Source organism: Sciurus vulgaris (assembly GCF_902686455.1).
Source record: "Sciurus vulgaris genome assembly, chromosome: 15".
Taxonomy (NCBI): Eukaryota; Metazoa; Chordata; class Mammalia; order Rodentia; family Sciuridae; genus Sciurus; species Sciurus vulgaris.
In genome coordinates this window covers 10633741-10655535 of record NC_136476.1, presented here as the reverse complement: position 1 = coordinate 10655535, position 21795 = coordinate 10633741, and the positions used below count along the sequence as shown (strand labels likewise).

The following is a 21795-nucleotide window of genomic DNA, read 5'->3' as shown; positions in this document are numbered from 1 at the left end:
TGCCTAAAAGCTCCCCAGGCAGCTGTGGCCAGGGCTCTGTACTCACTATTTGGCAGAATCTGACAGCTGGTACTCCCGCCTCCTGTCATAACACTCCTGGATTCCTGGATCCTGCCAGAGCTGCTTGATGGCTTCCACCTGGTCCCTGGAAAGCGCTGAGACCTTGTCAACTTCCACTTCTTTGATTATCTGGGCATTTTCCTGCTCAAAGAAAAGAATCTTTCATTAGGCAAAAGAAGAGAAGTCAACCGCTAGGTGATTTGAGGATAAAGACTCTCCCTGGTCCATGGGATAGGGGATCTCACTAGGTGTAGGGTTGAAGAGACTCACAGCTGGCACCATTGGCAGCCATGCCACTCAGCTGCAGCCACAGTAAGTGGACATGATGAGGCTGTTCAGCTCAGCAGAGAGCAGCAGAGAGCCCAAGACCTGCAGCTTCACGTCTAGACGTGCTTAGGGGCAGTTCCACCAGCATTCAGCTCCACGTGGTGAACAGACACACAGAACTGTCATCCAGCTAGCAAACATGCTGCTCATCTGAGTATATGCATAACCAGCAATTTTAAAACAACATCATATCAATCAAGGGTTGGTTGGTGGAAGTGGGTCCCCACTTATACCTAGTGAACAATAAGGGGGTGCACTGTCTTTGAGAATCAAAACACAATACCATCAGTCTGCTTTTTCTTCTCTTTCCTTTATTTTAAAAAATTTGGTATAGACTATTTTCTAGAGTAGTTTTAAGGTCATAGCAAAATTGAGGGGAAAGTACAAAAAGTTCCCACATAGCCTGCTTTTTATTATGAGTCAGTGATTAAATTCTTTCCCACTGGGTGAACCACCCCCATTGCACCTCCCTCTGTACCCCACTGAAATTGGCTATATTTATTATTATCATGATTAAATAATGGTTGCTCCAATACTGTTGCTTTATTATTGCAGTAATTGTTATGGTCATTATTCCTATAATTATTACTACTAGAGCCGTTACCATTTATTTGCTTCTTACTGTGTGCCAAAGACACTATATAACATTATCTCATTTAATCGATGGAAGGCCCACGCCAGAAATCTTTCCAAACCTTCAAAAATGAAAATGATCCCATTGGCCTACATCCACAACATTTCCCAGAGACTCAACATCCCTTCCTTGGCTGAAAGTTGCAACAGACAAGCAATTTCTGCTGAGGGAGACAGGACCAGGGTCCCTGCTGCCCTTTCTCATCTTCCTGCATCTCACAGCAATTACATCATGGAGATCTGGCTATTCAGTGGCAGATGTGGGTTGGCAAAGCATCCATGTGGAGCTGCAAGCTCAAGTACATATGGTACCCTCTGTAAGTCGCTTTCATCTTGCATTGTTCATTCAGCAGGAAGCTGGAGGGGGGATCTTATAGATTCACTTGGCTCAGGGTGAACCTCTAAGAGCTGTAATTATATTAACATGCCTTTGTCCCACATCCATTGTAAAACTGAATAAACTCTTCTCCCAGGCTGTGGGATTCTTGACCAGGTAGGATCTCAAACCAGCAGAGGCAGGGTAGATTGGTGGGAAGTACCCTGGACCAGGAGTCAGGACCATCAGTTCCAAGTCATGCAGTTGGGAGTTGTAAGGACCCTGACAAGTTCCTTATCTTGGTGTCCTCATTTATTTAAAATGAAATAACTAGTGATTTTCAGGGGAACCTGAGTTATAAACTACAAAATATTATGAGTATTTCAAATTTGTCTTATTACTATAGCAGATATCTTGTAAACAAAAAATATAAACATATATCGTATCAATAGTCTTTAAACCTCAACATCTCACCCACCTGCTGGCACACCGTGTCACCTGCCCATTCCTGGTTAGAGAGATGAGGAAGACATGTCCCGGACAGTGTCTGCCTGAAGCAGAAGCACCATCTCCCACCTCCTCTCCTTCTCTAGCCACCTGCTCTCCCCACAAACAGGATCTGATGGTCTCCCCACTCCATGCTGAGCTCTACTCTAAATTTGAAGTCTGATTTTTCCTTGGGTCTTCAAGACAACTCAGGAAGTGCCCAAGGACAGAGTCAACATCTTGCTTGTTCTTATAGACCAGAACCTAGTGCAGCGCCTGGCAAATCATAGGTGCCTCTGTTGATGGCGCATTCAATAAATATCTGTGATGCATGTAAAATTTATCTAACAGAAAAATCCTAAGAAGCCAACAGTCAAAGAATACAAAGGCAGGGTGCCAGAAGCCTGTGCAGCTGGCTGTGGGAGCACAAAGGAGCCTGGGGACAAGTCAAAGGTGGACATGACCTGGTGGGTCTTGGCCATTTGTCTCTCTGACTCTGCCCCTGGTGGCAGTTGACATCCTTGTTTCTTGTGCCCTGTGTCTCTTAGGCTGTATGCCTAAATTTACCTGTTAAATTCAACTTAGCTACCAAGAATCAGTGCTGTGACAGTCAGGGATGTTACAAATATAGTTTGTACCTCATGGTATATGAAATGAGGGAAAATAACTTTTAATTTTTTGGAGAAGAAATTTTAAAACTCCGATAACTCACCACCTTCCCTTTTACCTCCTGTGGTGACTGTGGAGGAGGCAAGATGGACCCTCTATCAACCAGGGTTCCCAGGAGATTGCAATGAGCAGAGATACAGCACAGCAGACAGGGTGCATGAGTGAGAAGGCGACTTTTAAGTTGGAATTAAGTGAACTGAGTCAGCTGAACTTTGGGGACTGTTCCCTATTACAGCATAACCTGCTCTGTGTATCCCGACTAACATGCTGCAGTGGAGAAACCCAGCCTTCGGCTCCCCCAGTGGAGAGAGAGCAGATGTTAGAGAGGTACCAGAGAGGAATGCGGGCTTCCACAGAGGCTACCAGGGGATGGAGTAGATTGGAGCTCTTTGTAAGCCCAGCCAGGAGATAGATTGTTCGGCCAAGTGAAGGGATTTGGGGCGACTCTGGCTTGAAAGAGGAGGAGAGCTCCAGCTCTTGAGAAGCCCAACAGGACAGGGGTTTGGAATAGACTGCTCTCACAAGGACCAGAAGTAGGCCAAGTTCAGAGGACTTTTTTTTTTTTTTCTATCATTGGCTCCTTCTGGTTAGTTTTCCAACATTAGAACCCCCCCCTTTTTTTTTTAACTTCTCATTCTGAAACAGTTGAAGACTTAATAAAATGTGGAAGAGTGGTACAAAGGCTTCCTCTAAGCCTTTCTTTCAAGATTAGTCAAATGTTGGGCTGGGGAGATAGCTCAGTCGGTAGAGTGCTTGCCTTGCAAGCACAAGGCCCTTAGTTCAATCCCCAGCACCGCAAAAAAAAAAAAAAAAAAAAAAAAAAAAGGATTGGTCAAATGTTAACAGCGTGCTACCTTGCCTTATTGTTCACTCCCTCTCCTGTCATGCCCGTGCACATAAACACACATGTATATCTTTTTCCTGATTATTTGAGAGTAAGTTGGCGGCACGTTGCCTCTATTTCTAAACACTGTAGTGTGATTTTCTCCTGCATAACTACAGTATCATAATCAAAATCATGACATTAGCTTTGGCACAGCATTATTATGTAACCTTCAAATCTCACTCAGAGTTTGCCATTTGTTCCATTAATGTCCTTTATCTTGTCTGGAACCCAATCTTGGGTCACATGTTGCATTTAGTTGTCACATCTCTTTAGTTTCCAGATGAAAAATTATTTTTGTCACTCTGGGCAAGAAGAGCCAAACAAGTGTCAATCACAAGTCGTTGGTAGAGACATTGAGGCCCCAGAGAATGTTCCAGCAGCAAGTATTAGGGAGGCTGGGGGAATGAGAGTGACCTACTGTGGCGCACACCTATAATCCCAGCTACTCCTAAGTTACCTCAGCAATTTGGACCCCATCTCAAAATAAAATTTAAAAAGAAAAAAGGACTTGGGGTATAACTCGGTGGTAGATTGCCTAGCATGCCCAAGATCCTGCGTTCAATCCCCAGCACTTCAAAAAAAAAATTACCTTTTTTTAAACCAAAAATTTTATTGAAATAGGAGATGAATGACTTTTGTACATGACTAACAATGACTGAGCATTGTGAAGAATAGGGTATTGTACCTATTTCCCTCTGATGTGGACAAAGGCATCTCACATAGAGGGGTTTGGACATTTCCACAGGCGTATTCAAACTGTCTTAACAGTGCACCACAGAGCAAGGGGCCCTCACGCAATAGGGGAAAGCTTTGTGACATTTTAAGTCTGATTTTTTCATCTCATAGAAAAGGGGCAAATGTGGGCAGGGTGCTCAAGGTTGGGAGAATGTCACGAGGCAGGTGGGGGATGTGCTGAGTTGGAGATAACCAGCATCTACATGATGTTCAGGAAGCAGATGAGTTCAGTGTCTGTAGCTCAGGGTAGGTAGAGTCCCAGGCCAGAGCAGCACACTGAGCTGAAATTGCCTGTCATGCTTGCTTAACTGAAAAGAAAAAAAAAAAAAAAAAAAAAAAAATCAACCTCAAAGGAGTATTACAGGAGCAAACCCAGGGTGTTCAGAAATGCAACCGGGCTCTTGAAGCACGGAGCTCATTGCTGACTCTTTTTTTTTTTTTTTTTTATTCCCAAATCATTAGTTTCACTGCTTTGAAGGGGGAACACAGAAAACAGATGTCCTCCACGTGTGTTCTGCTCAGAAATTCCCAGGCCTGTAGTAAAAGGAGATGCTGATGGAGTAGCGCCTTGCTGGCTTCATGCAGGGACCCACAGCTGCTGGTGATAGTCCCTGTCAAGCACAGCGAGCCCTTCTGGCTGGGACCCAGAGCCCAGCAGGCTGCCTAAACTCCACCAGGCCCTCTCCATGCAGCTCCCACATCATTAACATGCCCGGGACAGTGGAGCCTGAGTCTTCTCTGCAGGGCTGACTTTCTCACTAACTAGAGGCAATTTCACCTCCCAAAATCAGAGGGCTAGAGTTCTTGGTTCTTTGGAGACAAATTAATTTTCTTAATTTTATTTATGTATTTTAATTGACAAAATCAAAATTGTACTTATGGCATACAACATAATTTTTTAATATACCTATACATTGCAGAATGGCTAAATCAAGTTATTTAACATAATATTACCTCACACACTTTTTTTGTGATAAAAACCCTTAAAATATATTCTCTGCAATATTCAAGTACATAATACATTGTTATTAACTTAGCCACCAGGGGGTACAGTAGATCTCTTGAACATCTTCTTGTCTGACTGACATTTTCATTGAAATTAATACTCATTAATATATTATAGATGATAAAACTTGACAGTATTTCAAGTTTCTCCTGTAATACTGAGTACCCATAAACTTAGCATGCTTTCTAAAAACAGGTGAGATTAAAACATGATTAAGACTTTTATGCAATCATCCCTCCTCCTTTCAAGGATGACATCAAGGTCCAGAATTACACTAATATGCCATTAAACAAAAGTTATGAAGTAAAATTTCAGCACCTGGAACCAACAGTTATTAAGGCCTCTCCAGCAGGATATGGTGATCCATGGCCTGTAATCCCAGCACCTTGGGAAGCTGAGGCGAAGGATTGTGAATTCAAAGCCAGCCTCAGAAACTTAGCATGGCCCTAAGCAACTTAGCAAAACCCTGCCTCAAATTTTTATTTATTTGTTTGTTTGATTGTTTGTTTGTTTAAAAGGGCTGGGGATGTGGCTCAGTGGTTGAGAGCCCCTGGGTTCAATCCCCAGTACTTAAATAAATAAATAAATAAACAAACAAACGCCTCTCAAACATTGTATTGTAAAGAAAATGCAAACTGGTTATGCTGGTGCATGCCTTGTAGTCCATTCTACTCAGGAGGCCAACACAGAGGATCACTTGAGCACAGAGTTTGGGGCCAGCCTGGGCAACACTGTAAGACCCGCCTCTTAAGAAAAAGAAAATGCCAGTCAACAATGCCCCCCAAAAGGAGTTTTTCCCACAGAAAATAACCAAGGAACTTCTGCTTCTGATAAAGGATAACTAGGGAACTTGGATTGATTATCCTACCAAGGGCAGCTATAAGTAGTACACATAGTATTTCTTTAAATATGCTTGAATGTATTAGAAAGCTAATAAATAGTAAATAAGAGGGATTGGAGGGGTGGGGTGGGGAGGAAAAAATAACAGAATGAATCAAAAACTATTACCCTAATGTGATGGGCTGACAGATCTGGCTCCATGAGAATGTTATAGACCAGACTCTAAGGGAAATGACTAAACAGACTCCATTTTGCTCTGAGATTCCATGTTATGTAGGAAATAAGCTTCTCCCATGGGAACACCCCACCATCAGTTACTTAGTGTGACATGTTTAACAATACAGAATGATATGTAAAGAAAAATTACTCGATGTAAAGAAAAATTACTCTCTTTTGACCCCTATTGCTCCTAAACAATGTACCATGTGACCAGTGATTGTGTGGATGTTATTAACCATTCTTTAGTTTGTACCTCAGTAAGGGTCATTTTGACCCACTTCCCCATCTGTTGATGATCTCATGATGCTAATGTGTACTTTTGAATCATAGCAACAGACACTTATGATTGATGTGCTTTTGGTATAAGAACCCCTACAACCCTGTGGTCAGGGCTGTTCTCCCAATAGACATTTCTTGGGCCTTTGTGTGAGACAGTCAGCCGGCCGGCTTAATAAAGACTTTCAAATTTGGACTTCTCAGTGGTGATCAATCTGTTCTTAAGTTGCACCCCATAGCACTAATTAAATGTATGATTACACAAATGGTATGCCTGAGGAATGAATGAGACTGGCTTCCAGTACTTAGTTTCCAGTACTTCATGTACAAACAGAGAAACAAGATATATCCCATTCGTTTACAATAAAAATAAATTTTAAAAAAATCAAAGGGAGATCAGTAAAGGAAAGGAACTAATGGGTAGGACCAAGTGGGGAGGGAGGGGGAAGTGGTGGGGAGTCATGTTGGTTAAATAATATTGTTTGTGTGCATGTACAAATATGTAACAAACCTGAGCATTATGTACAACTATAATGCACTAATAAAAATGTGGGGAAAAGAAATTAAATTTAAAAAAAAAATAGTAAATAACTGCTGAGCCAGAACACAAGGGAAGATAGTGCCCGAGAGGCTGAGCCTGGCACTTGGGATGCCTTTCCTGGAACTTCTGCTCATTCTGGAAGGGACAGGGACAGGTCAGTAGCTCCTGTTTCAGCACCACAGGGCCAGCATGATAGGGGCAGACAGTGAAGGAACTGCAGAGCACGAGACCCTCACATGTCCTCTGGCTCTGGGTTGAGGCCACAGGGCAGCCTTCAGGAGGCTCTGCTCAGGCTGGAATCAACCCATCCCCAGACACCTGGCAGAAGAAAAGGAAGCACCCTTTTGAAGTTTTGAAGATAACATTTTCCACAGCCTCTAATTATTTCTTCAAATAAGTGTTCAGCACACACCAAAAATAACGAAGCCTAAGATAACTCCAGAAAAAGAGCGAGTAAAAGATGGCAAAGGGCGTGCCCTGCCAACACTACCGCTCACCTGCATAGTCAAGAGACGGCCCCAGACACGTCCATCCTCATGAGGTCACTGACTGTCGAGGGGTCTGATCTGCCTCTGTCCTGCCCTGCCTCACATCCAGCTTTTCTCCCCAACTAACAGCCTGCTGACCCATAGTGACTTCAGAGGCAGCAGTCTTCCAGGACCTTCTTTACAGCTCCAACAGTTACAACAGTGCAGTCCTGTGACTAAGTCATCATTCCATAGCACTCTGAGCAACTCTGACTCCCTGATCACACCCAAATTCTTAATAGTAGCCTCCATTAAGATCCCTTTACCTTTAGGGGTAAAAATACCCTTTTGTGACTTAGGCCTCGGCTGGGTGAACTAGGTGTCTCCAATTCAACTAAGTACTGGAAGCCAGTCTCATTCATTCCTCAGGGCCCAGTGTCACACACCTGCTCCATGCCAGACCTGGGGTTGGCCTCTAGGAATACAAAGGCCCTCACCTCGAGGCCCTCCCTATTGTTCCTGTAATACAAAGCTGTTCCCCGGCCCCCTTTCCACTGCATCACAACCTAGCTTGTCAGGCTGAAAGCTGCTCTCCCCGCCCTTTCCGGTGCAGCCATTTTCCCCACCTCCCAACTACTTGTCAGTCTGTGAACATCCTAGCTAGCTATTGGTTCATCAGTAAGCTTGCAAGTATCCTTCTCTGTTATTGGTCCTCTGTTAGCCCTGCAGAATTCAACTGCTTAAGAATAGCTTCCCCGCCATCTTTTCACTTGCTTTCCCTCTCCTTGCTTTTCCACTCTCTCTAGCGTGCGACCTTTCTCTTTTCCTCTCATTTTCTCTCTTACCCTGCAGGGAGACACTTTGCTTGCTTAATAAACTCCCTTATGTGATTTCCTGAGTTCAGCATGGTTTTCGTGGGTTTCTTACAGTTCCCACAGCAGACTCCCACACAAATGCTGAGAGCAAAGATAAGGAGCAATTTCATTTGGGAAGTGAGTGAAGGGATGATGTTTTAGTCAGCTTTTTTGCTGCTGTGACTAAAAGACTGACCAGAATAATTTTAGAGAAGGAAACGTTTGTTTGAGGGCTCATAGTTTCAGAGGTCTCGGTCCATACAGAGCCAGTTCCGTTCTTCAGGGCTCCAGGTGAGGCAGAACATTAGGGCCGAAGAGAGTGGTGGAAGGAAACAGCTCACATGATGATTAGAAAGCAGAGAGAGACTCCACTTTCCAGATACAAAATATATATCCCAAAGTCTTGCCCTTGATAATCTACCCCCTCTAGCCATACCCTACCTGCCATCAGCTTCCACTCAGTTAATCCCATCAGATGATTAATTCACTGACTGGATTAAGGCTCTCATAACCCAGTCATTTCACCTCTGAATGTTCTTGCATTGTCTCACACATGAGCTTTTGGGGGACACCGCAGATCTAAAGCATAATGGATGGGCTAATATTTCCCTGATGGAAGGAGAAGGAGGCTGTACCCCCTTTTGCCAATATGAATATGGATTCCCGACTGTGCTGGCCATTCCTGATGGCACTTCCTAAGAGTGGGAACCAGATCAGCTTTTGGCAACATCACATTTCATATAACATTCCTTCTCCTAAGATGTTTTGGAAAGAACCTGAACCCCTCAACCTCTAAGGTAGCAGAACATATTTGAAGTATAATTTACCAAAAAAACATCTGGTAGCCCCCCTGCTCCAATCCTCAGAAAACCTACACATATATAGTAGTCCCTTGGTATCCTCAAGGAATTGTTTCCAGGACCCCTTGTGGATAACCCAAACCAAGTCTCTTATATAAAATGGCACAGTATTTGCATAGCATCTATGTACATCCGCCATGTAGTTTAAATCATCTCTAGATTGCTTGTAATACCCAATACAATGTAAGTACTATGCAAACAGTTGTCACTACTCCCTAAACAACACAATGTAAACAAAATAAAATCCTGTGCATGTTTAGTACATATATAGTTTCAGTATAGGTATAGGTTTCTGTGTTTCTTTTTTCCCCAAATATTTTCAGCTTGCAATTGGTTGAATCTGTGAATGTGGAACCCACAGATGGGGGACCAACTGTTCGACCAATAGAAGCCATCTCTTAGAAAATCATTTGTTTGGGCCAGTTAAATTGCATGCACACAGAGGCCATATGATATGGTTCTGCTATATACCAAGATAGGATTTTCTGTCCCTGTCACCATCTTGGTCCTCTTCCCCTAGCTTTGAAGAGTTTTAGCACATCCAGTTTGTGTCATAAGAGACAGTTCAATTTTACAAGAGAAAGATCTGTCATCCTTACTTTTCAGTTTCTTTTCTTTATCTAGATCTGAACCCAACATGGAATTATTGGAAAGGGATGACCAAAGACTCCCTAAGTCAGTGTCTTAGAAAAACAGGTTTATTTTATACTCCACAGTCCAGCCTAAGTCCCGGGTAGGTGTAGGGAGGACTCTACTCCACACAGTGACCCAGGAATCCAGGTTCACTATAGCAAGTGGCTCATCAACTTCCAGTGCCCTAGAGTCTTTCACTAGATATTTGCCCCCAATCTTCAGGGAAGAGGGGAGAGTATAGAGCAGTAAGTTCTATGTGCCAGTACTGGGCATGGTGGACTTCCATTCACTGGCTGGAACTAATTGAAAGCTTCCACTAGAATGCAAGGCAGGCTGGGAAATGTCTTCGGTGTGCTCAGGTGGAAAGTAAGATGGAATTTGGTGGATGGAGAACATTGTCTCTGACATAGATTCTTGAAGTTTCTCTGTCTTATCATAGTGATTTCTGACATTTGGAATGATGCCAGCATGTGCTTCTGTATAGACTGGTTAATTTGCAGCCAGTAGGCCAAATCCAGCTCACTGTCTATTTTTGTAAATAAACTTTTCTTGGAGCACAGTCATGCCCTGTCACTGTCTGCCTGCTTTCACATCTGCAACAGCAGTATCAGGCTATTTTGATGGAGTCCATAGGGCCCACAAAGCCTCAAAGGCTATCTGGACCTTTAGAGAAACTGTTCACCAACCCCTGGAAGAGATGGATAATTTACAATTAAGTGTGCTCAAGTAGTACCCTACTGGGCTGGGGCTGTAGTTCAGAGTGCTTGCCTCCCACGTGCAAGGCACTGGTTTTGATCCTCAGCACCACATAAAAATAAAAAGATATTGTGTCCATCTACAACTAAAAAAATATTTTAAAACAATAGGACACTACTATAACCTTAATTCTCTCATTTCATTCATTCAACAAGCATGTATTATAAAGTATCCACTCTGCTAGGTATTACACAGGAACAAGTATGTGACTATAATAAAATATTGTCCAACATCTTTACACTAGAGCTTATGGTCTTGCTAGAGATGATGGTAGCCTGTGCAGGGTGTGGGAAAGGAGCCATTTAAAATTAGACACATTCAAATAGTGTGAAAAGCAAGAGAATTCACCTAAGCAAATTTCCCCAACTCTTCAGAATTTTCAAAAAGCAGTGCCCAGAACTAATTTAGATTGTGAACCTGCCTCAAGATTGGAAGCGAGTACTGAAATTTTAAAAAATATATACACACACATATACATATTAAAATATATATAAATACATACATATTTAAAATTGTGTGTGTGTGTGCATCACCCAGTGGAACAAGTTGGAATTGTCCTGATTCAGAAAATTTAGAAAATTTCCCAGTTCTTTTTTCCCTTAATAACTTTCCTGAGCAAGTCACTTTGTCATGTACTAGTTTCCTGGAGGTTTAATATTGCAATTGCTTGTTCTTATAAAGTTAAGGCTGTGTCAATTAGTCCAGAGCCCATGACCAGATGTTTCCAGAGAACCTGAAATCCAAGACAACAGGCTGGTCTCACAGAGGTGGATGGCACCATGATTCTCCCTGGGTCACTGCTGATTCTCTAGGGAAGCTGGTGATTTCCTCTGTGCACCTCCCTCCCAAAGACCTCTTTAAGACAGCTCCAAAATCTTCTCCCAACTCCCTATTTACAAAGTTCACACTCAAATGAAAAGGGAAAGAAATGCTAGACGTGTTCATTCAGTCATCAGCTAGGCAGGTACAACCAAGGCTGAGTGGAAGAACAAACAGTAAGAAATGAAGTTCTTTGATTTCACTAAACCAGAACTCTAACTGGACTTCTCTCTCCCGCAAGCTCATCTTAGGCCTAGATATAGTTCTAGAAATTTCCTTGTGTGTGCCTCATAGTGATTCACCCCCCACTTCCTCCCTGCCCAGGCATGAACACATGGCCATTAGAAACCACAGAGAACACGGAGGGGTCCCAGACAGACTGGATGCCAGGGTGGGGCTGAAGGACATTTTGTACAAGGGCAAATGTCCTCTGCATCCTCAGGGCTCTGTCCCAGAGACTGCAGGATTCTGGGGCTTTGGTTGCTACTGGTCAGAACTGCCCTTTTCTGTCTTCATCCTGGGTTCCTCATCCCAATGGTCTTGAGTCTTAATTTACAAATTGGGATACAAGAAGGCAAGATGAGGGGCTCTTGTATGTCTAAACAATTCTGCTCCCTGGGGCTCATGTTCAGTCCCAGCAAAATACAGAGTACTCAGTTCTTTATAGACGTTTAGTAGAGGACAATGATTGTTGAAGGGTTATGGACAATAATATTCCTAAAAGACAGCTCCCCAAGAAGAATGAAGGGACAGTGTAGCTCAGGAGGAGGGAGGGGGATTTGGCCAAACATTAAACCTCTCCCAGTGCACCCTTTCCTAATAACAATGAGCCCTAAACCATGACCTTCCCCCATAGCTAATTAGACCTAAGAGGAAGCACAGTAAATACCAATGGGCAAAATTTGAGTACTCATCCCTGGACTCTGGACTCTGATCTCCCCAGACAACGAGTTTCAACCTTTTTACAACTACCTTCCTCAATTAGTTTAAACCTGTTCAACTAGCCCCTGATGGTCAAAACTGCACGTACACAGCTCCCAAGGATTACATCATTGTACCTTATAGAACCAAAATCCCCTCTGTAACTGACAGTCATTTTCCCCATTTGGAAAATGGGCCCCAATGGCTCCCGAGTCAATGAAGGAATAAAGGCTTCTCTGAATCCATTGAGGCTGCCTCCCATCCTTTTGCACTTACAGTTGTAACCCCGTCTCCATTCTTTTCCCTCCTACCTTCCAAAACACTTTCCTAATGCTCTGCCTGGAAGTAACCATAAAGTCCATGCAATCTTTGTGATTCAGGATTCCATATTTGTGAACTCATCTATTCACTAAAATGTATTCATAACACCCAAATCAAAAGATGGTACTTCCATGGTCATTCTCCAAGTACAGAACGGCAAAATATCCTAGTTGCCTGATACGTATGTTCTCAGCAGAGGTGGAACAAGGCCAGGCTCTGCCTCCTTGTCTTGGCTCTTGAACTGGTCCACCCAGCCTCATGTTTTTGTCACTTTCATTGCACTTTTCCTGACTAAAATGAACCCTGAGGATAGTACCGAAGAGCTGTCTGGAAATCCTAAGCATAAGAAGGTTGAGATGAGCCAGGCGCGGTGGTGAACGCCTGTAATCCTAGCAGCTCAGGAGGCTGAGGCAGGAGGATTGTAAATTCAAAGCCAGCCTCAGCAAAAGCAAGGCACTAAGTGACTCAGTGAGACGCTGTCTCTAAATAAAATACAAAACAGGGCTGGGGATGTGGCTCAGTGGTCAAGTGCCTCTGAGTTCAATCCCTGGTATCCCGTCCCCCCCCCAACCTAAAAAAAGGCAGCTGAGATGTATCTTTAGAAAACAAGTTAATGTGTCACATTATCTTCCTTCGGGCCTGGGAGCACTCAGGATGTAACCTCAGCTCATGGTCCAATAAGGAGTTTTGGGTAAATTCATCCAGATTCTAAGACCTCATTGGTAAAATAAGATGGGGAGGTGGAGGGAGGTGATCATTTCAATACTAACATTCTGTAATTGAGGAATGAAGTCTAGTTATAAAGCTTTGTAAACATTGTTTTATAGACACTCTTCTTTCAAAGTATAAAGGAAAACATATCCTCTACAGAAAGTCCACCATGTCGAAAGCCCAAAAGCAATCATCACAATTGAGAGAAGGATGAGCAAGCCAGACCTAGTTGAGGATGCAAAGCTTTACTACCAAGAGCAAGGACCAGCTATAGCACAGAATCACCAAGGATGAGATCCAGGGCAAAGGCTACTCTGGGTTGACCAATGTGTTGGCTCTTCCCTCAATTCTGTCTCACAGTCTTCAAAACAACTGGGGAGACAGCCACAGTTACACCCAAAAGATAATGTCAGCCCAACTATTTTCTCTTACATTTCACACAAACCTTCATCAGTGATCCTGAGGGCTCTGGACCACAAACTGTCCCAGATGGAATGTGTCGACAAATCACAAAGCTACTCAGCTGCTCTTCCCTAGAGGAATGGAGATCTCTGTAGTAATTGGGTAACTGAGGAAATCTATTGACCTTAGTGCTGGGTATTTCTTTCCTCAAGCATCTTACAGGTCTACAAACATTTTCTCCAAATTTCATGCTTTCTGCAAAAAAAATCCCAACCAAGCAACCAGCCCAGCACGGCTAGGTGGTTAGCAGATTATTTGTGTAAAAATTAGACACAGGCAGTCTCTTAAAGTACCCCAGTCCAATAGTATTCCATTCAATATAATAGACTGTGTGCTTACTATGAGCTAGGTTTCTCACTGGGTTCCAGGGAAAGCAGACATTAAACTGCAGAGCTGATTAAAGAGGGACACCATCCAGTAGGAGATGAGATTGTTGGATCCAGAATCCCTTAGAAATGTCCTCTTCCTGCTGTGGGTGTTGGATAGGCATCTACTCAAACCACAGTCCCAGAGGGGCATTAAGATTCACAAAAGTCACCCACTCAAGTGACACGTATGAAGCATGTAGATTTGCTGCTAAGTAGCAGCAAAGAATATCTGCACTCCAGACATGGTGGAGAATTGAGTCTCTGCTGTCTAACTCTTATCAGTGTGGAAGCTAATGGTATTTATGGATGGCTTTTCTAGAGCACACTCAGTCCAACTCAGCCTTTATTAGCATTTCCCAGAGTGACATATTATTGTGTAAGACACTATAAAATGTTGGAAGCATCCTTAAAAAAAAAAAATTCTTTGTCCAAATAAGTTTAGGACAAGGTCTGAAACAAAGTTACCCAAGTGTTTTGACTTTTTTTGTTTTGTTTTGTTTTAAACTGTAGAGCTTCTCAAGAGTATGTATGCATGTGGTCATGTACTCTTTAGGAGCAGGAATCTACTGTGGTCTCAATGTTTGTGTCCCTCCAAAATTCCTGTCCTTAAATTTAATCCCTAATGTATTGGTACTGAAGGTTGGGGTCTTTGGAAGGTGACAAGTCCAAGCAGAGCCCTCATGAGTAGGATGAGTGTCCTTATAAAAGAGGCCTAAGGGAGGTTGTTAGCCCTGCCCACCAAGTGAGGACACAGCAAGAAGGTGCCATCTGGGAGAAATGCATGCACCAAACCTTCTAGATCCTTCATCTTGAACTTCCCAGCCTCCAGAACTGTGAACAATAAATTCTGTTATTTATAAATTCCCCAGTCCAAATTATATATAGTTCCTACTATATTTTGTTATAGTAGCCTAAACAAACTAAGAGCTTAATTTTATTTCTTCACCGCTATACCCTCAAGTGTCTTGAGCCATGGCTGGCATATCAATATCCTTGAATGAGTAAGTGAAAGTTAAATAAAAGATCTTTACATTTAGTCAATACTCAGTGCTGGCAGTATAGCTCCTCACGTTGAGTGCCTGACTCTCATGCTGAGGACCCAGGTTCGAGTCCCCAGCCCTCTGTGATTGTGCAAATACCAAACAAACAAGTGCACTGCATCTCCATTTAGTCAATACTGATAAAATATATTAAAGTCAAGGAAATATGTTAATGAAAATATGTAACTATGTACACCAAGTTCTAAAACTTTGGGTTTTATTTCCACATATTTGTAACAGAAAAAAACACGACCATGAAAATACAATAGGCTGCCATTAACAAATGCAGCATTTAGTAATCACTGAACTGAGCCAACACGAGCTGTCATAACAACTGGGACAAACAGAAGGCTGTTGAGTAGGGAGGACCACACACTGCATAGAACTTTAATATGATGATTTTACTGTAAGTTTCTAGAGAGTGACTCTGGGATACACTACTTGCTGAACCAATGGAGCATCGGTGGCTGGGGCCCCATTTTCTCACGGGGTTCAACTGGCCCAGACCTCGGACAATTCCACGATTTGTGAAAGTCAACTGTCCACAATTTCTGTTAATTTGGGGGGAGGGCATTAAACCTTCATATAGTTCAGTGTCTATTCTCAATTACCCAATCACAAAGCTCAGCTCCCTTTATACAGAGCAACCAGTCTGCTCAGTCTTGGGTTTCACAAGAGAGGGTCACATTGCACGGCCCCCTACTACCTCAGGTTGGTTCTAATCTCTCACTTTCCATCTCTACTCCCCACTGCAGCTTGGAATTCAGAGGTTGCAAATTCTTCACCTTTTTTTTTTTTTCTAAATTTTTTTTAAGTTGTAAGTAGACACAATACCTCTATTTATTTATTTATATGTGGTGCTGAGAATTGAACCCAGTGCCTCACACATGCTAGGCAAGCACTCTACCACTGAGCCACAACCCCAGCAAAGCATCACCTTTTCCTATAAGAGTGACTTCCTCTTCCCTCTACTACTCAGACACAAGAGAGAAGGGCTCAGATCTTAAACCCTATGCTTTCAAGCCCAGACCTATTTTCTGAATCTCCTTTGCTCTTGGGTGGTCCACTGTCCATCCTTCCTGCTTCTGTTTATGACTGCCCCTAGGGAAAGGACCTTTCCCTCAACCTGTGCATCTTGGCAGGTCTGTTTATTCAGGTGTCCTGCTCTCCCGTGACTAAATGCCAGGCCACTCAGACTTTGGCAAGACAGCACCTCCAGCGGAGTTACATGATAATCTGGTGGGAAGGATCAGATTAAATTCTTTGGTTTAGGTGGCAATGGGGCCATCAAGGTTTTTCTTGGTAGTAAGACTTGAGGAATTTCCAGGTTCCTGTCCCCCAAGAGGCTGTGTCTTCAGCCTGCTTCTTCCTACGGCCATTCCATAAACTCTCTTCTGCATGTATTTGCCAGTTCATTTCTGTTACTAACAACCCCAAAAAACCTGACTCTCTGTTCCACCAGTGGAACAAAGTTCTCTCTAATATGAAGACAGGGTTTGAGAAAAAGAAAACTCTCTTTTTTTCATGGCATATCCATTAACACCTCCCTTTATTAATGTTATATTAACTCTAGTTTGGGAAATGCCCTAGATAATTTGGGTTTTATTTCCAAATCTACCCAGCAACCGTGGACTTCAGCACTATGCTCTGTATTGGCTTTCTGTTGCTGTGTAACAAATGACACACATTTATGCTCCTATTTCCTGTAGGTCAGAAGTCCAGGCACAGCATGAGCGGATTGGGTTCAGGGTCTCACAGGCTGAAATCAAGATGTTTGCTGGGCTGCATTGTCTCTGGAGCTCAGGGTCCTCTTTCAAGTTCATTGGGCTTATTGGTAGGTTTTAATTCCTCATGAATATAGGATTGAGGTTTCCATTTTCTGGCTGTCACCCAAAGGTCTGGTTCAGCTGCTAGAGGTCACTATCAATGCCCAGTCAAGCAGGCCTCTCACATCATGACAGCTCCCTTCTTCAAGATTGTCAAGAGATTTTCCCCAAACTCTAGATCTTTCATGGGAGATTAGCTCAGCCACCCAGGGTAGTTTCCCTTTTCATTAGCTTGAAGTCAACCGATAATGGAATTAACACCTGGAAAGCCCTTTCACTTTTGCTCCATCTTATAACCCAGTCATGGGAGACACAGCCATCATGGCCCTGCACCCACTCCAGGACGTATCATGCATGACATGTTTGCCAGGGGTTGTGAGTCTCGGGGGCTGTCTCAGAATCCTGCCAGCACATGGTCTCAGTTGAAGTTCTGGGAGCAGCACTGCTTTTTACTTTTCCCTTGACTTATCTTAAAGGCGTGCCCACAATGACTCACATGGGGCTGTGGGGTTGCAGTCTCTTACAGCAGTTCACATTGGCTGGATGATGCCCTCCCATGAAAAGATATGTTTTTGGAATTAAGAATCAAGAACATTATGTTTTGCGGAAGGAGTGGTAGGTTTTACTTTGTGGTCCATAGAAATCAGCAGCTATGGATGTTAGCATATGGTCTGTATTATGGGTTTAGTTATAGCTCTCTTTTCACTTTAGCTACTGGGAAGCTTGGAAATGAATATGTGGTTAAGTCTAAATGGCTCGTTAGAAGTTTAGGGGTTCTCATGTTCTATAATGCCTGTGTTCCATTTCATCAGCCTCACTCTTTCAAATATTATTTTTGGTATTGGGTATTTTTGTTCAGTAGATATTCTTATAAGTAACTTCCAGTGTATCATACAAGGACACAGGGTATAAATACAAGTGAACAAAACAATAATTGCTAATATAAAATGAGTCATTATGTGACCATTATTTTATGATCTAATATAAGCATTGTCTCATTTAATCCTCACATCCCTATGAAATTTAGTACTTTACTATCCCTGTTTAATAGGTGAGGCTTAGAGTGAGAAAGAGGTAGTAGTGGTGACCGATCATGCCAGTTCAGGGGTGCCTGACCACATGGCCTGGGCCGCTAACAGACCACACACAACTGATTTAAATACCTTTTAAAGAGTAGGAGGAGTGGGGACAATGACGGTCTACTAAACCCTCCAGACTAGAAAGAGACTGTCATATGTATTGTAAGGACCAGAGGAATTGTTTTCTGCACACCACTCCAAGCCACTATTCTTATGCAATCTAAAATAATGTTCTCTAGGCTACAAAATTCAGTAGGGGCTTTCAGAGATTTAAAAGGGCAAGAGGGGCTTGGAGATAAAATTTTTCCAAACAAGTGTAAGAGAGCATCTGACACCAATCGTTTCCATATAGAAGACTTCCGAGTATACACCATACAACTAAGGAGTAACATTCTTCTTAAAACAGAATAAGGAAAACAATTAATAATGCATGGTCAGAAGCCACACCATTGTTACCAGTCCACAATTTTTAAAAACTTTTAAAGGATATCACTTACACAATAATCAGATCTTAAAATCAATGACTCTTGCTAGTTGTTTATATAAATGTCAATCTCAATGTGAAGCTTACAGAAAAACAAGCATTGCTGGTTAGCTTGTAAACTTATAGCCTTGACAGGAAAGCACTAGACCACGTATTTCATGCCCCTACAACTCATGGCGCCATCTAGTGGCAGCTTTCCTAATAGCATGTCAATTGACAAGCAAGACCCATGGGGCTGACTGTAGACCCAACCTGTAAGATAACAGCGAGAATGATGAATTTGTTCTTGAATTCTATCTCAGAGTTAATTTGAAGGTAAGAACCAGAAATTCTCATTCTTGGAGATCTATAGAATAAAACAGAGACTGAGTTAGAGTTTAGCAGAAGGCACATTTTTGTTACTATTGTGTGTGTGTGTGGTACCAGGATTGAACGCGGGGTTTAACCACTAAGCAACATCTCCAGCCCTTTTTATTTTTTGACACAGGGTCTTGCTAAATTTCTCAGGGCATCACTAAGTTGCTGAGACTGACTTTGAACTTGGGATCCTCCTGCCTCAGCCTCCCAAGTTGCTGGGATTATAGGTGTGCAACATCACATTCAGCTTTTACTGCTACTTTTAAAGCTAGTAGAATATTAATCAACAACAAAGATTCACTTGTTCTATAAATTCTAAAAAGAGGACTGCTGCATTCTATAAATTCAAATTTTATCTGTGGCCCTCTGAAGTATATAAAAATTCACAAGAAAGGTTAAGTTGCTTCCACTAGTCATAAAGCAAACAAATGGTAAGGAACTGGAGTGTTGGGGGCTATGCCATGCGGACTACGCCAAGATGGCGCCTGACAGCCAGCCAGAAGTTGTTTTGATCACGTCGGTGGTGAGGAAGTCAGTTAACATAAACACACTCAGGTGCCTTATTATTGGCCATATTCAAGTGAATCCACGCACACAACGTGTTGCACATGTGTTCCCGAGTGCTCCTGTGCGTGCCTGCTCGTTTTGACCTTTGTCATGATTGGGCAGCTGACTCCTTGCCTGATCTTCGCTTAACTGCCGTGGCCCTACCCTCCGCCTCCTGGAGGGAATATAAGTGGGCAGTAGGCAGAAGGCAAAAAGCAGCAGCAGCAGAAGCAGTAAGCAGTAGGCAGAAGGCAGATGGCAGATCGCAGAGCGGAGGACTAAGAACACACCTCTAGGTCGCAGATCACAGATCGCAGTACGAGGGACTGCACCACTAAGAAGCACCACTGATAGCACCTTTAGCATGCACCTTTAGTTTGCAGGATGCAGGATGCACCTCTAAGAAGAAGCAACAGAACTCTTAAGAAGAAGTAGATCTCTGAAAGCATAGCAAGTCTCTTTTCCTCTAAGCAAAGTCTTTCTCCCTCTCAAAGCCTCTCTTCCTCTAAAATCAAGCAAGCCGCTCTTCCTCTATAAGCTAGAGAATAAGCAAGCAATCAAGGAAGCAGCTCAGGAATAGAAGCAGTTTATTTCCAGTCCACCTCCAATAAACACCCGTGAGATTGTTGCTGCAGGTGGCAACAACTGAGTCCAATTGTTCATGCTCCTAAGTGTTCCATGTTACTTCCTTAGTGATCTGATGACCAGGTCATACAACTGACAGGCAATGCCCAGCCAGAAGGTGAAGCCTCCCACTTCCAGAAGCTAGACAGTTTCTCTTGCCTTCCAGGACCTCTGTGAAGCTGTTTCCTTCAACTGTGTTTCCCTTTGTCTTATCTTTCATTCCAAAAGTAAATTCATTTGGGCTGTAAATGCTCTTGACCATGCTTTGAACTTTGAAAATCCTGCTCCATTGATAATTCTAGTCTGGTTCTGCAAATTGCCACGCAGTTCCCAAAGAACTGTACAAAAACATTCCTTGCTTTCTTTTCTTTCTTCTTCTTCTTTTTTTTTTTTTTTTTGGTGTTTCACTTTTTCCATCCTTTTTCAATAGTTTGAAGAACTCAAACACACAACAAATATTTGGGTCACAGCTTGCTTTAATGATGTGCTTTTGAAATGGTGGTTTTAATCCTGATGCGTTTTTGGTTCTTGTTTTCCTTTTGCAGTGAGAACCCACAGGCATCTCTTCCTGGGAGTGGCAGCAGAAGGGCAGAGCACCCCAGAATTACCAAGGGCCTCCTTATCCTTGGCTCTGTAGGAGGCTGCCCTAGCACCCCAGCCCTGCAATCTTCAGAGCCAAAGTCCTGACCTCGGTCTATTTGGAAAGAGGCAGTTGTCTCTAGGGGGCGCCAGGCCAGTGCTGAGCTTCCTCCCACCCCTTACCCATTACTTCACTGTAAGCAAAACCAGGTCAAAGTGCACAGCTTTGAAGGGGGAAAAGAGTCCTCCCAGGAATTCCATGTGGCTGAGGGGAACGTGGGAGCAGTGGGTGCTTTGCCTTGGTAGGGTTGTGGCAGAGCAGCGTAAGGGAGGAGGGATGGGCTGACCACATGTACACAAGTTTGTGGTGTTTCTAATCCATTACCAGCTGGTGGGAAGAGACCATGTTATGACTGGACAAGGTTAGCTTAGGCTCTGGATTTAATTACTCAAATAGCAAAGACTCATCAGAATATAATGCCAAATAAAAATACACAACACCCTGTTGAATTTGAATTTCAAATACACAACAGATACATTTTTAGAATAAGTATGTCATATGCATTTGAGAAAAACATGTACTGAAGTATGATTCCAATTTACTACAGTATTTCATTATACTAAAGACACTAAAGGAATCAGGATACTTCTGTATCAGGGATTATGAATCAACAACAATGCCTTCTCCCTGGCTTTCAAAGCAAATTTGGCATTAATAAGGCTACATCTCAAAGGGAAGAAGCAGAAATCGGTGCCTGTTTGTCCCTGAATATCTCTGCTTTGCTTTCAAAAGCCCATTTGTCCATAAAACTTAAGCTCCTTTTATCACAAGATGGAAAAGAGTCAATTTTTCCTCCTTCTTACCTAAGACCCTAGACCAACCTCCTCCTATGACTCTGTCATCAGCACCAAGTGTAACTGGCCCTCAGAGTCAACCAACCTTGGATTCAAAACATTTGAAAAACATTGTCTGTGAGGAGCATGTACTATTTCCATAGCATTTACATTATATTGGGTGTCATTAGTAACCCAGAGAGAGGATTTAAAATATATGGGAGGATGTGCATAGGTTATATACAAATACTATACCATTT

General features: G+C 42.8%; 1 protein-coding gene across 1 annotated transcript in view; it reads right to left on the bottom strand.

Annotated features, from left to right (window-relative positions):
• The window catches only part of GNA14 (G protein subunit alpha 14), a 200840-nt gene that overhangs the window by 11113 nt on the left and 167932 nt on the right, over positions 1–21795 (bottom strand). Inside the window, exon 3 of the mRNA XM_079112107.1 lies at positions 47–201. Within this exon, the coding sequence (XP_078968233.1) occupies positions 47–201 (155 nt within the window). The remainder of the gene's footprint in view (positions 1–46; positions 202–21795) is intronic.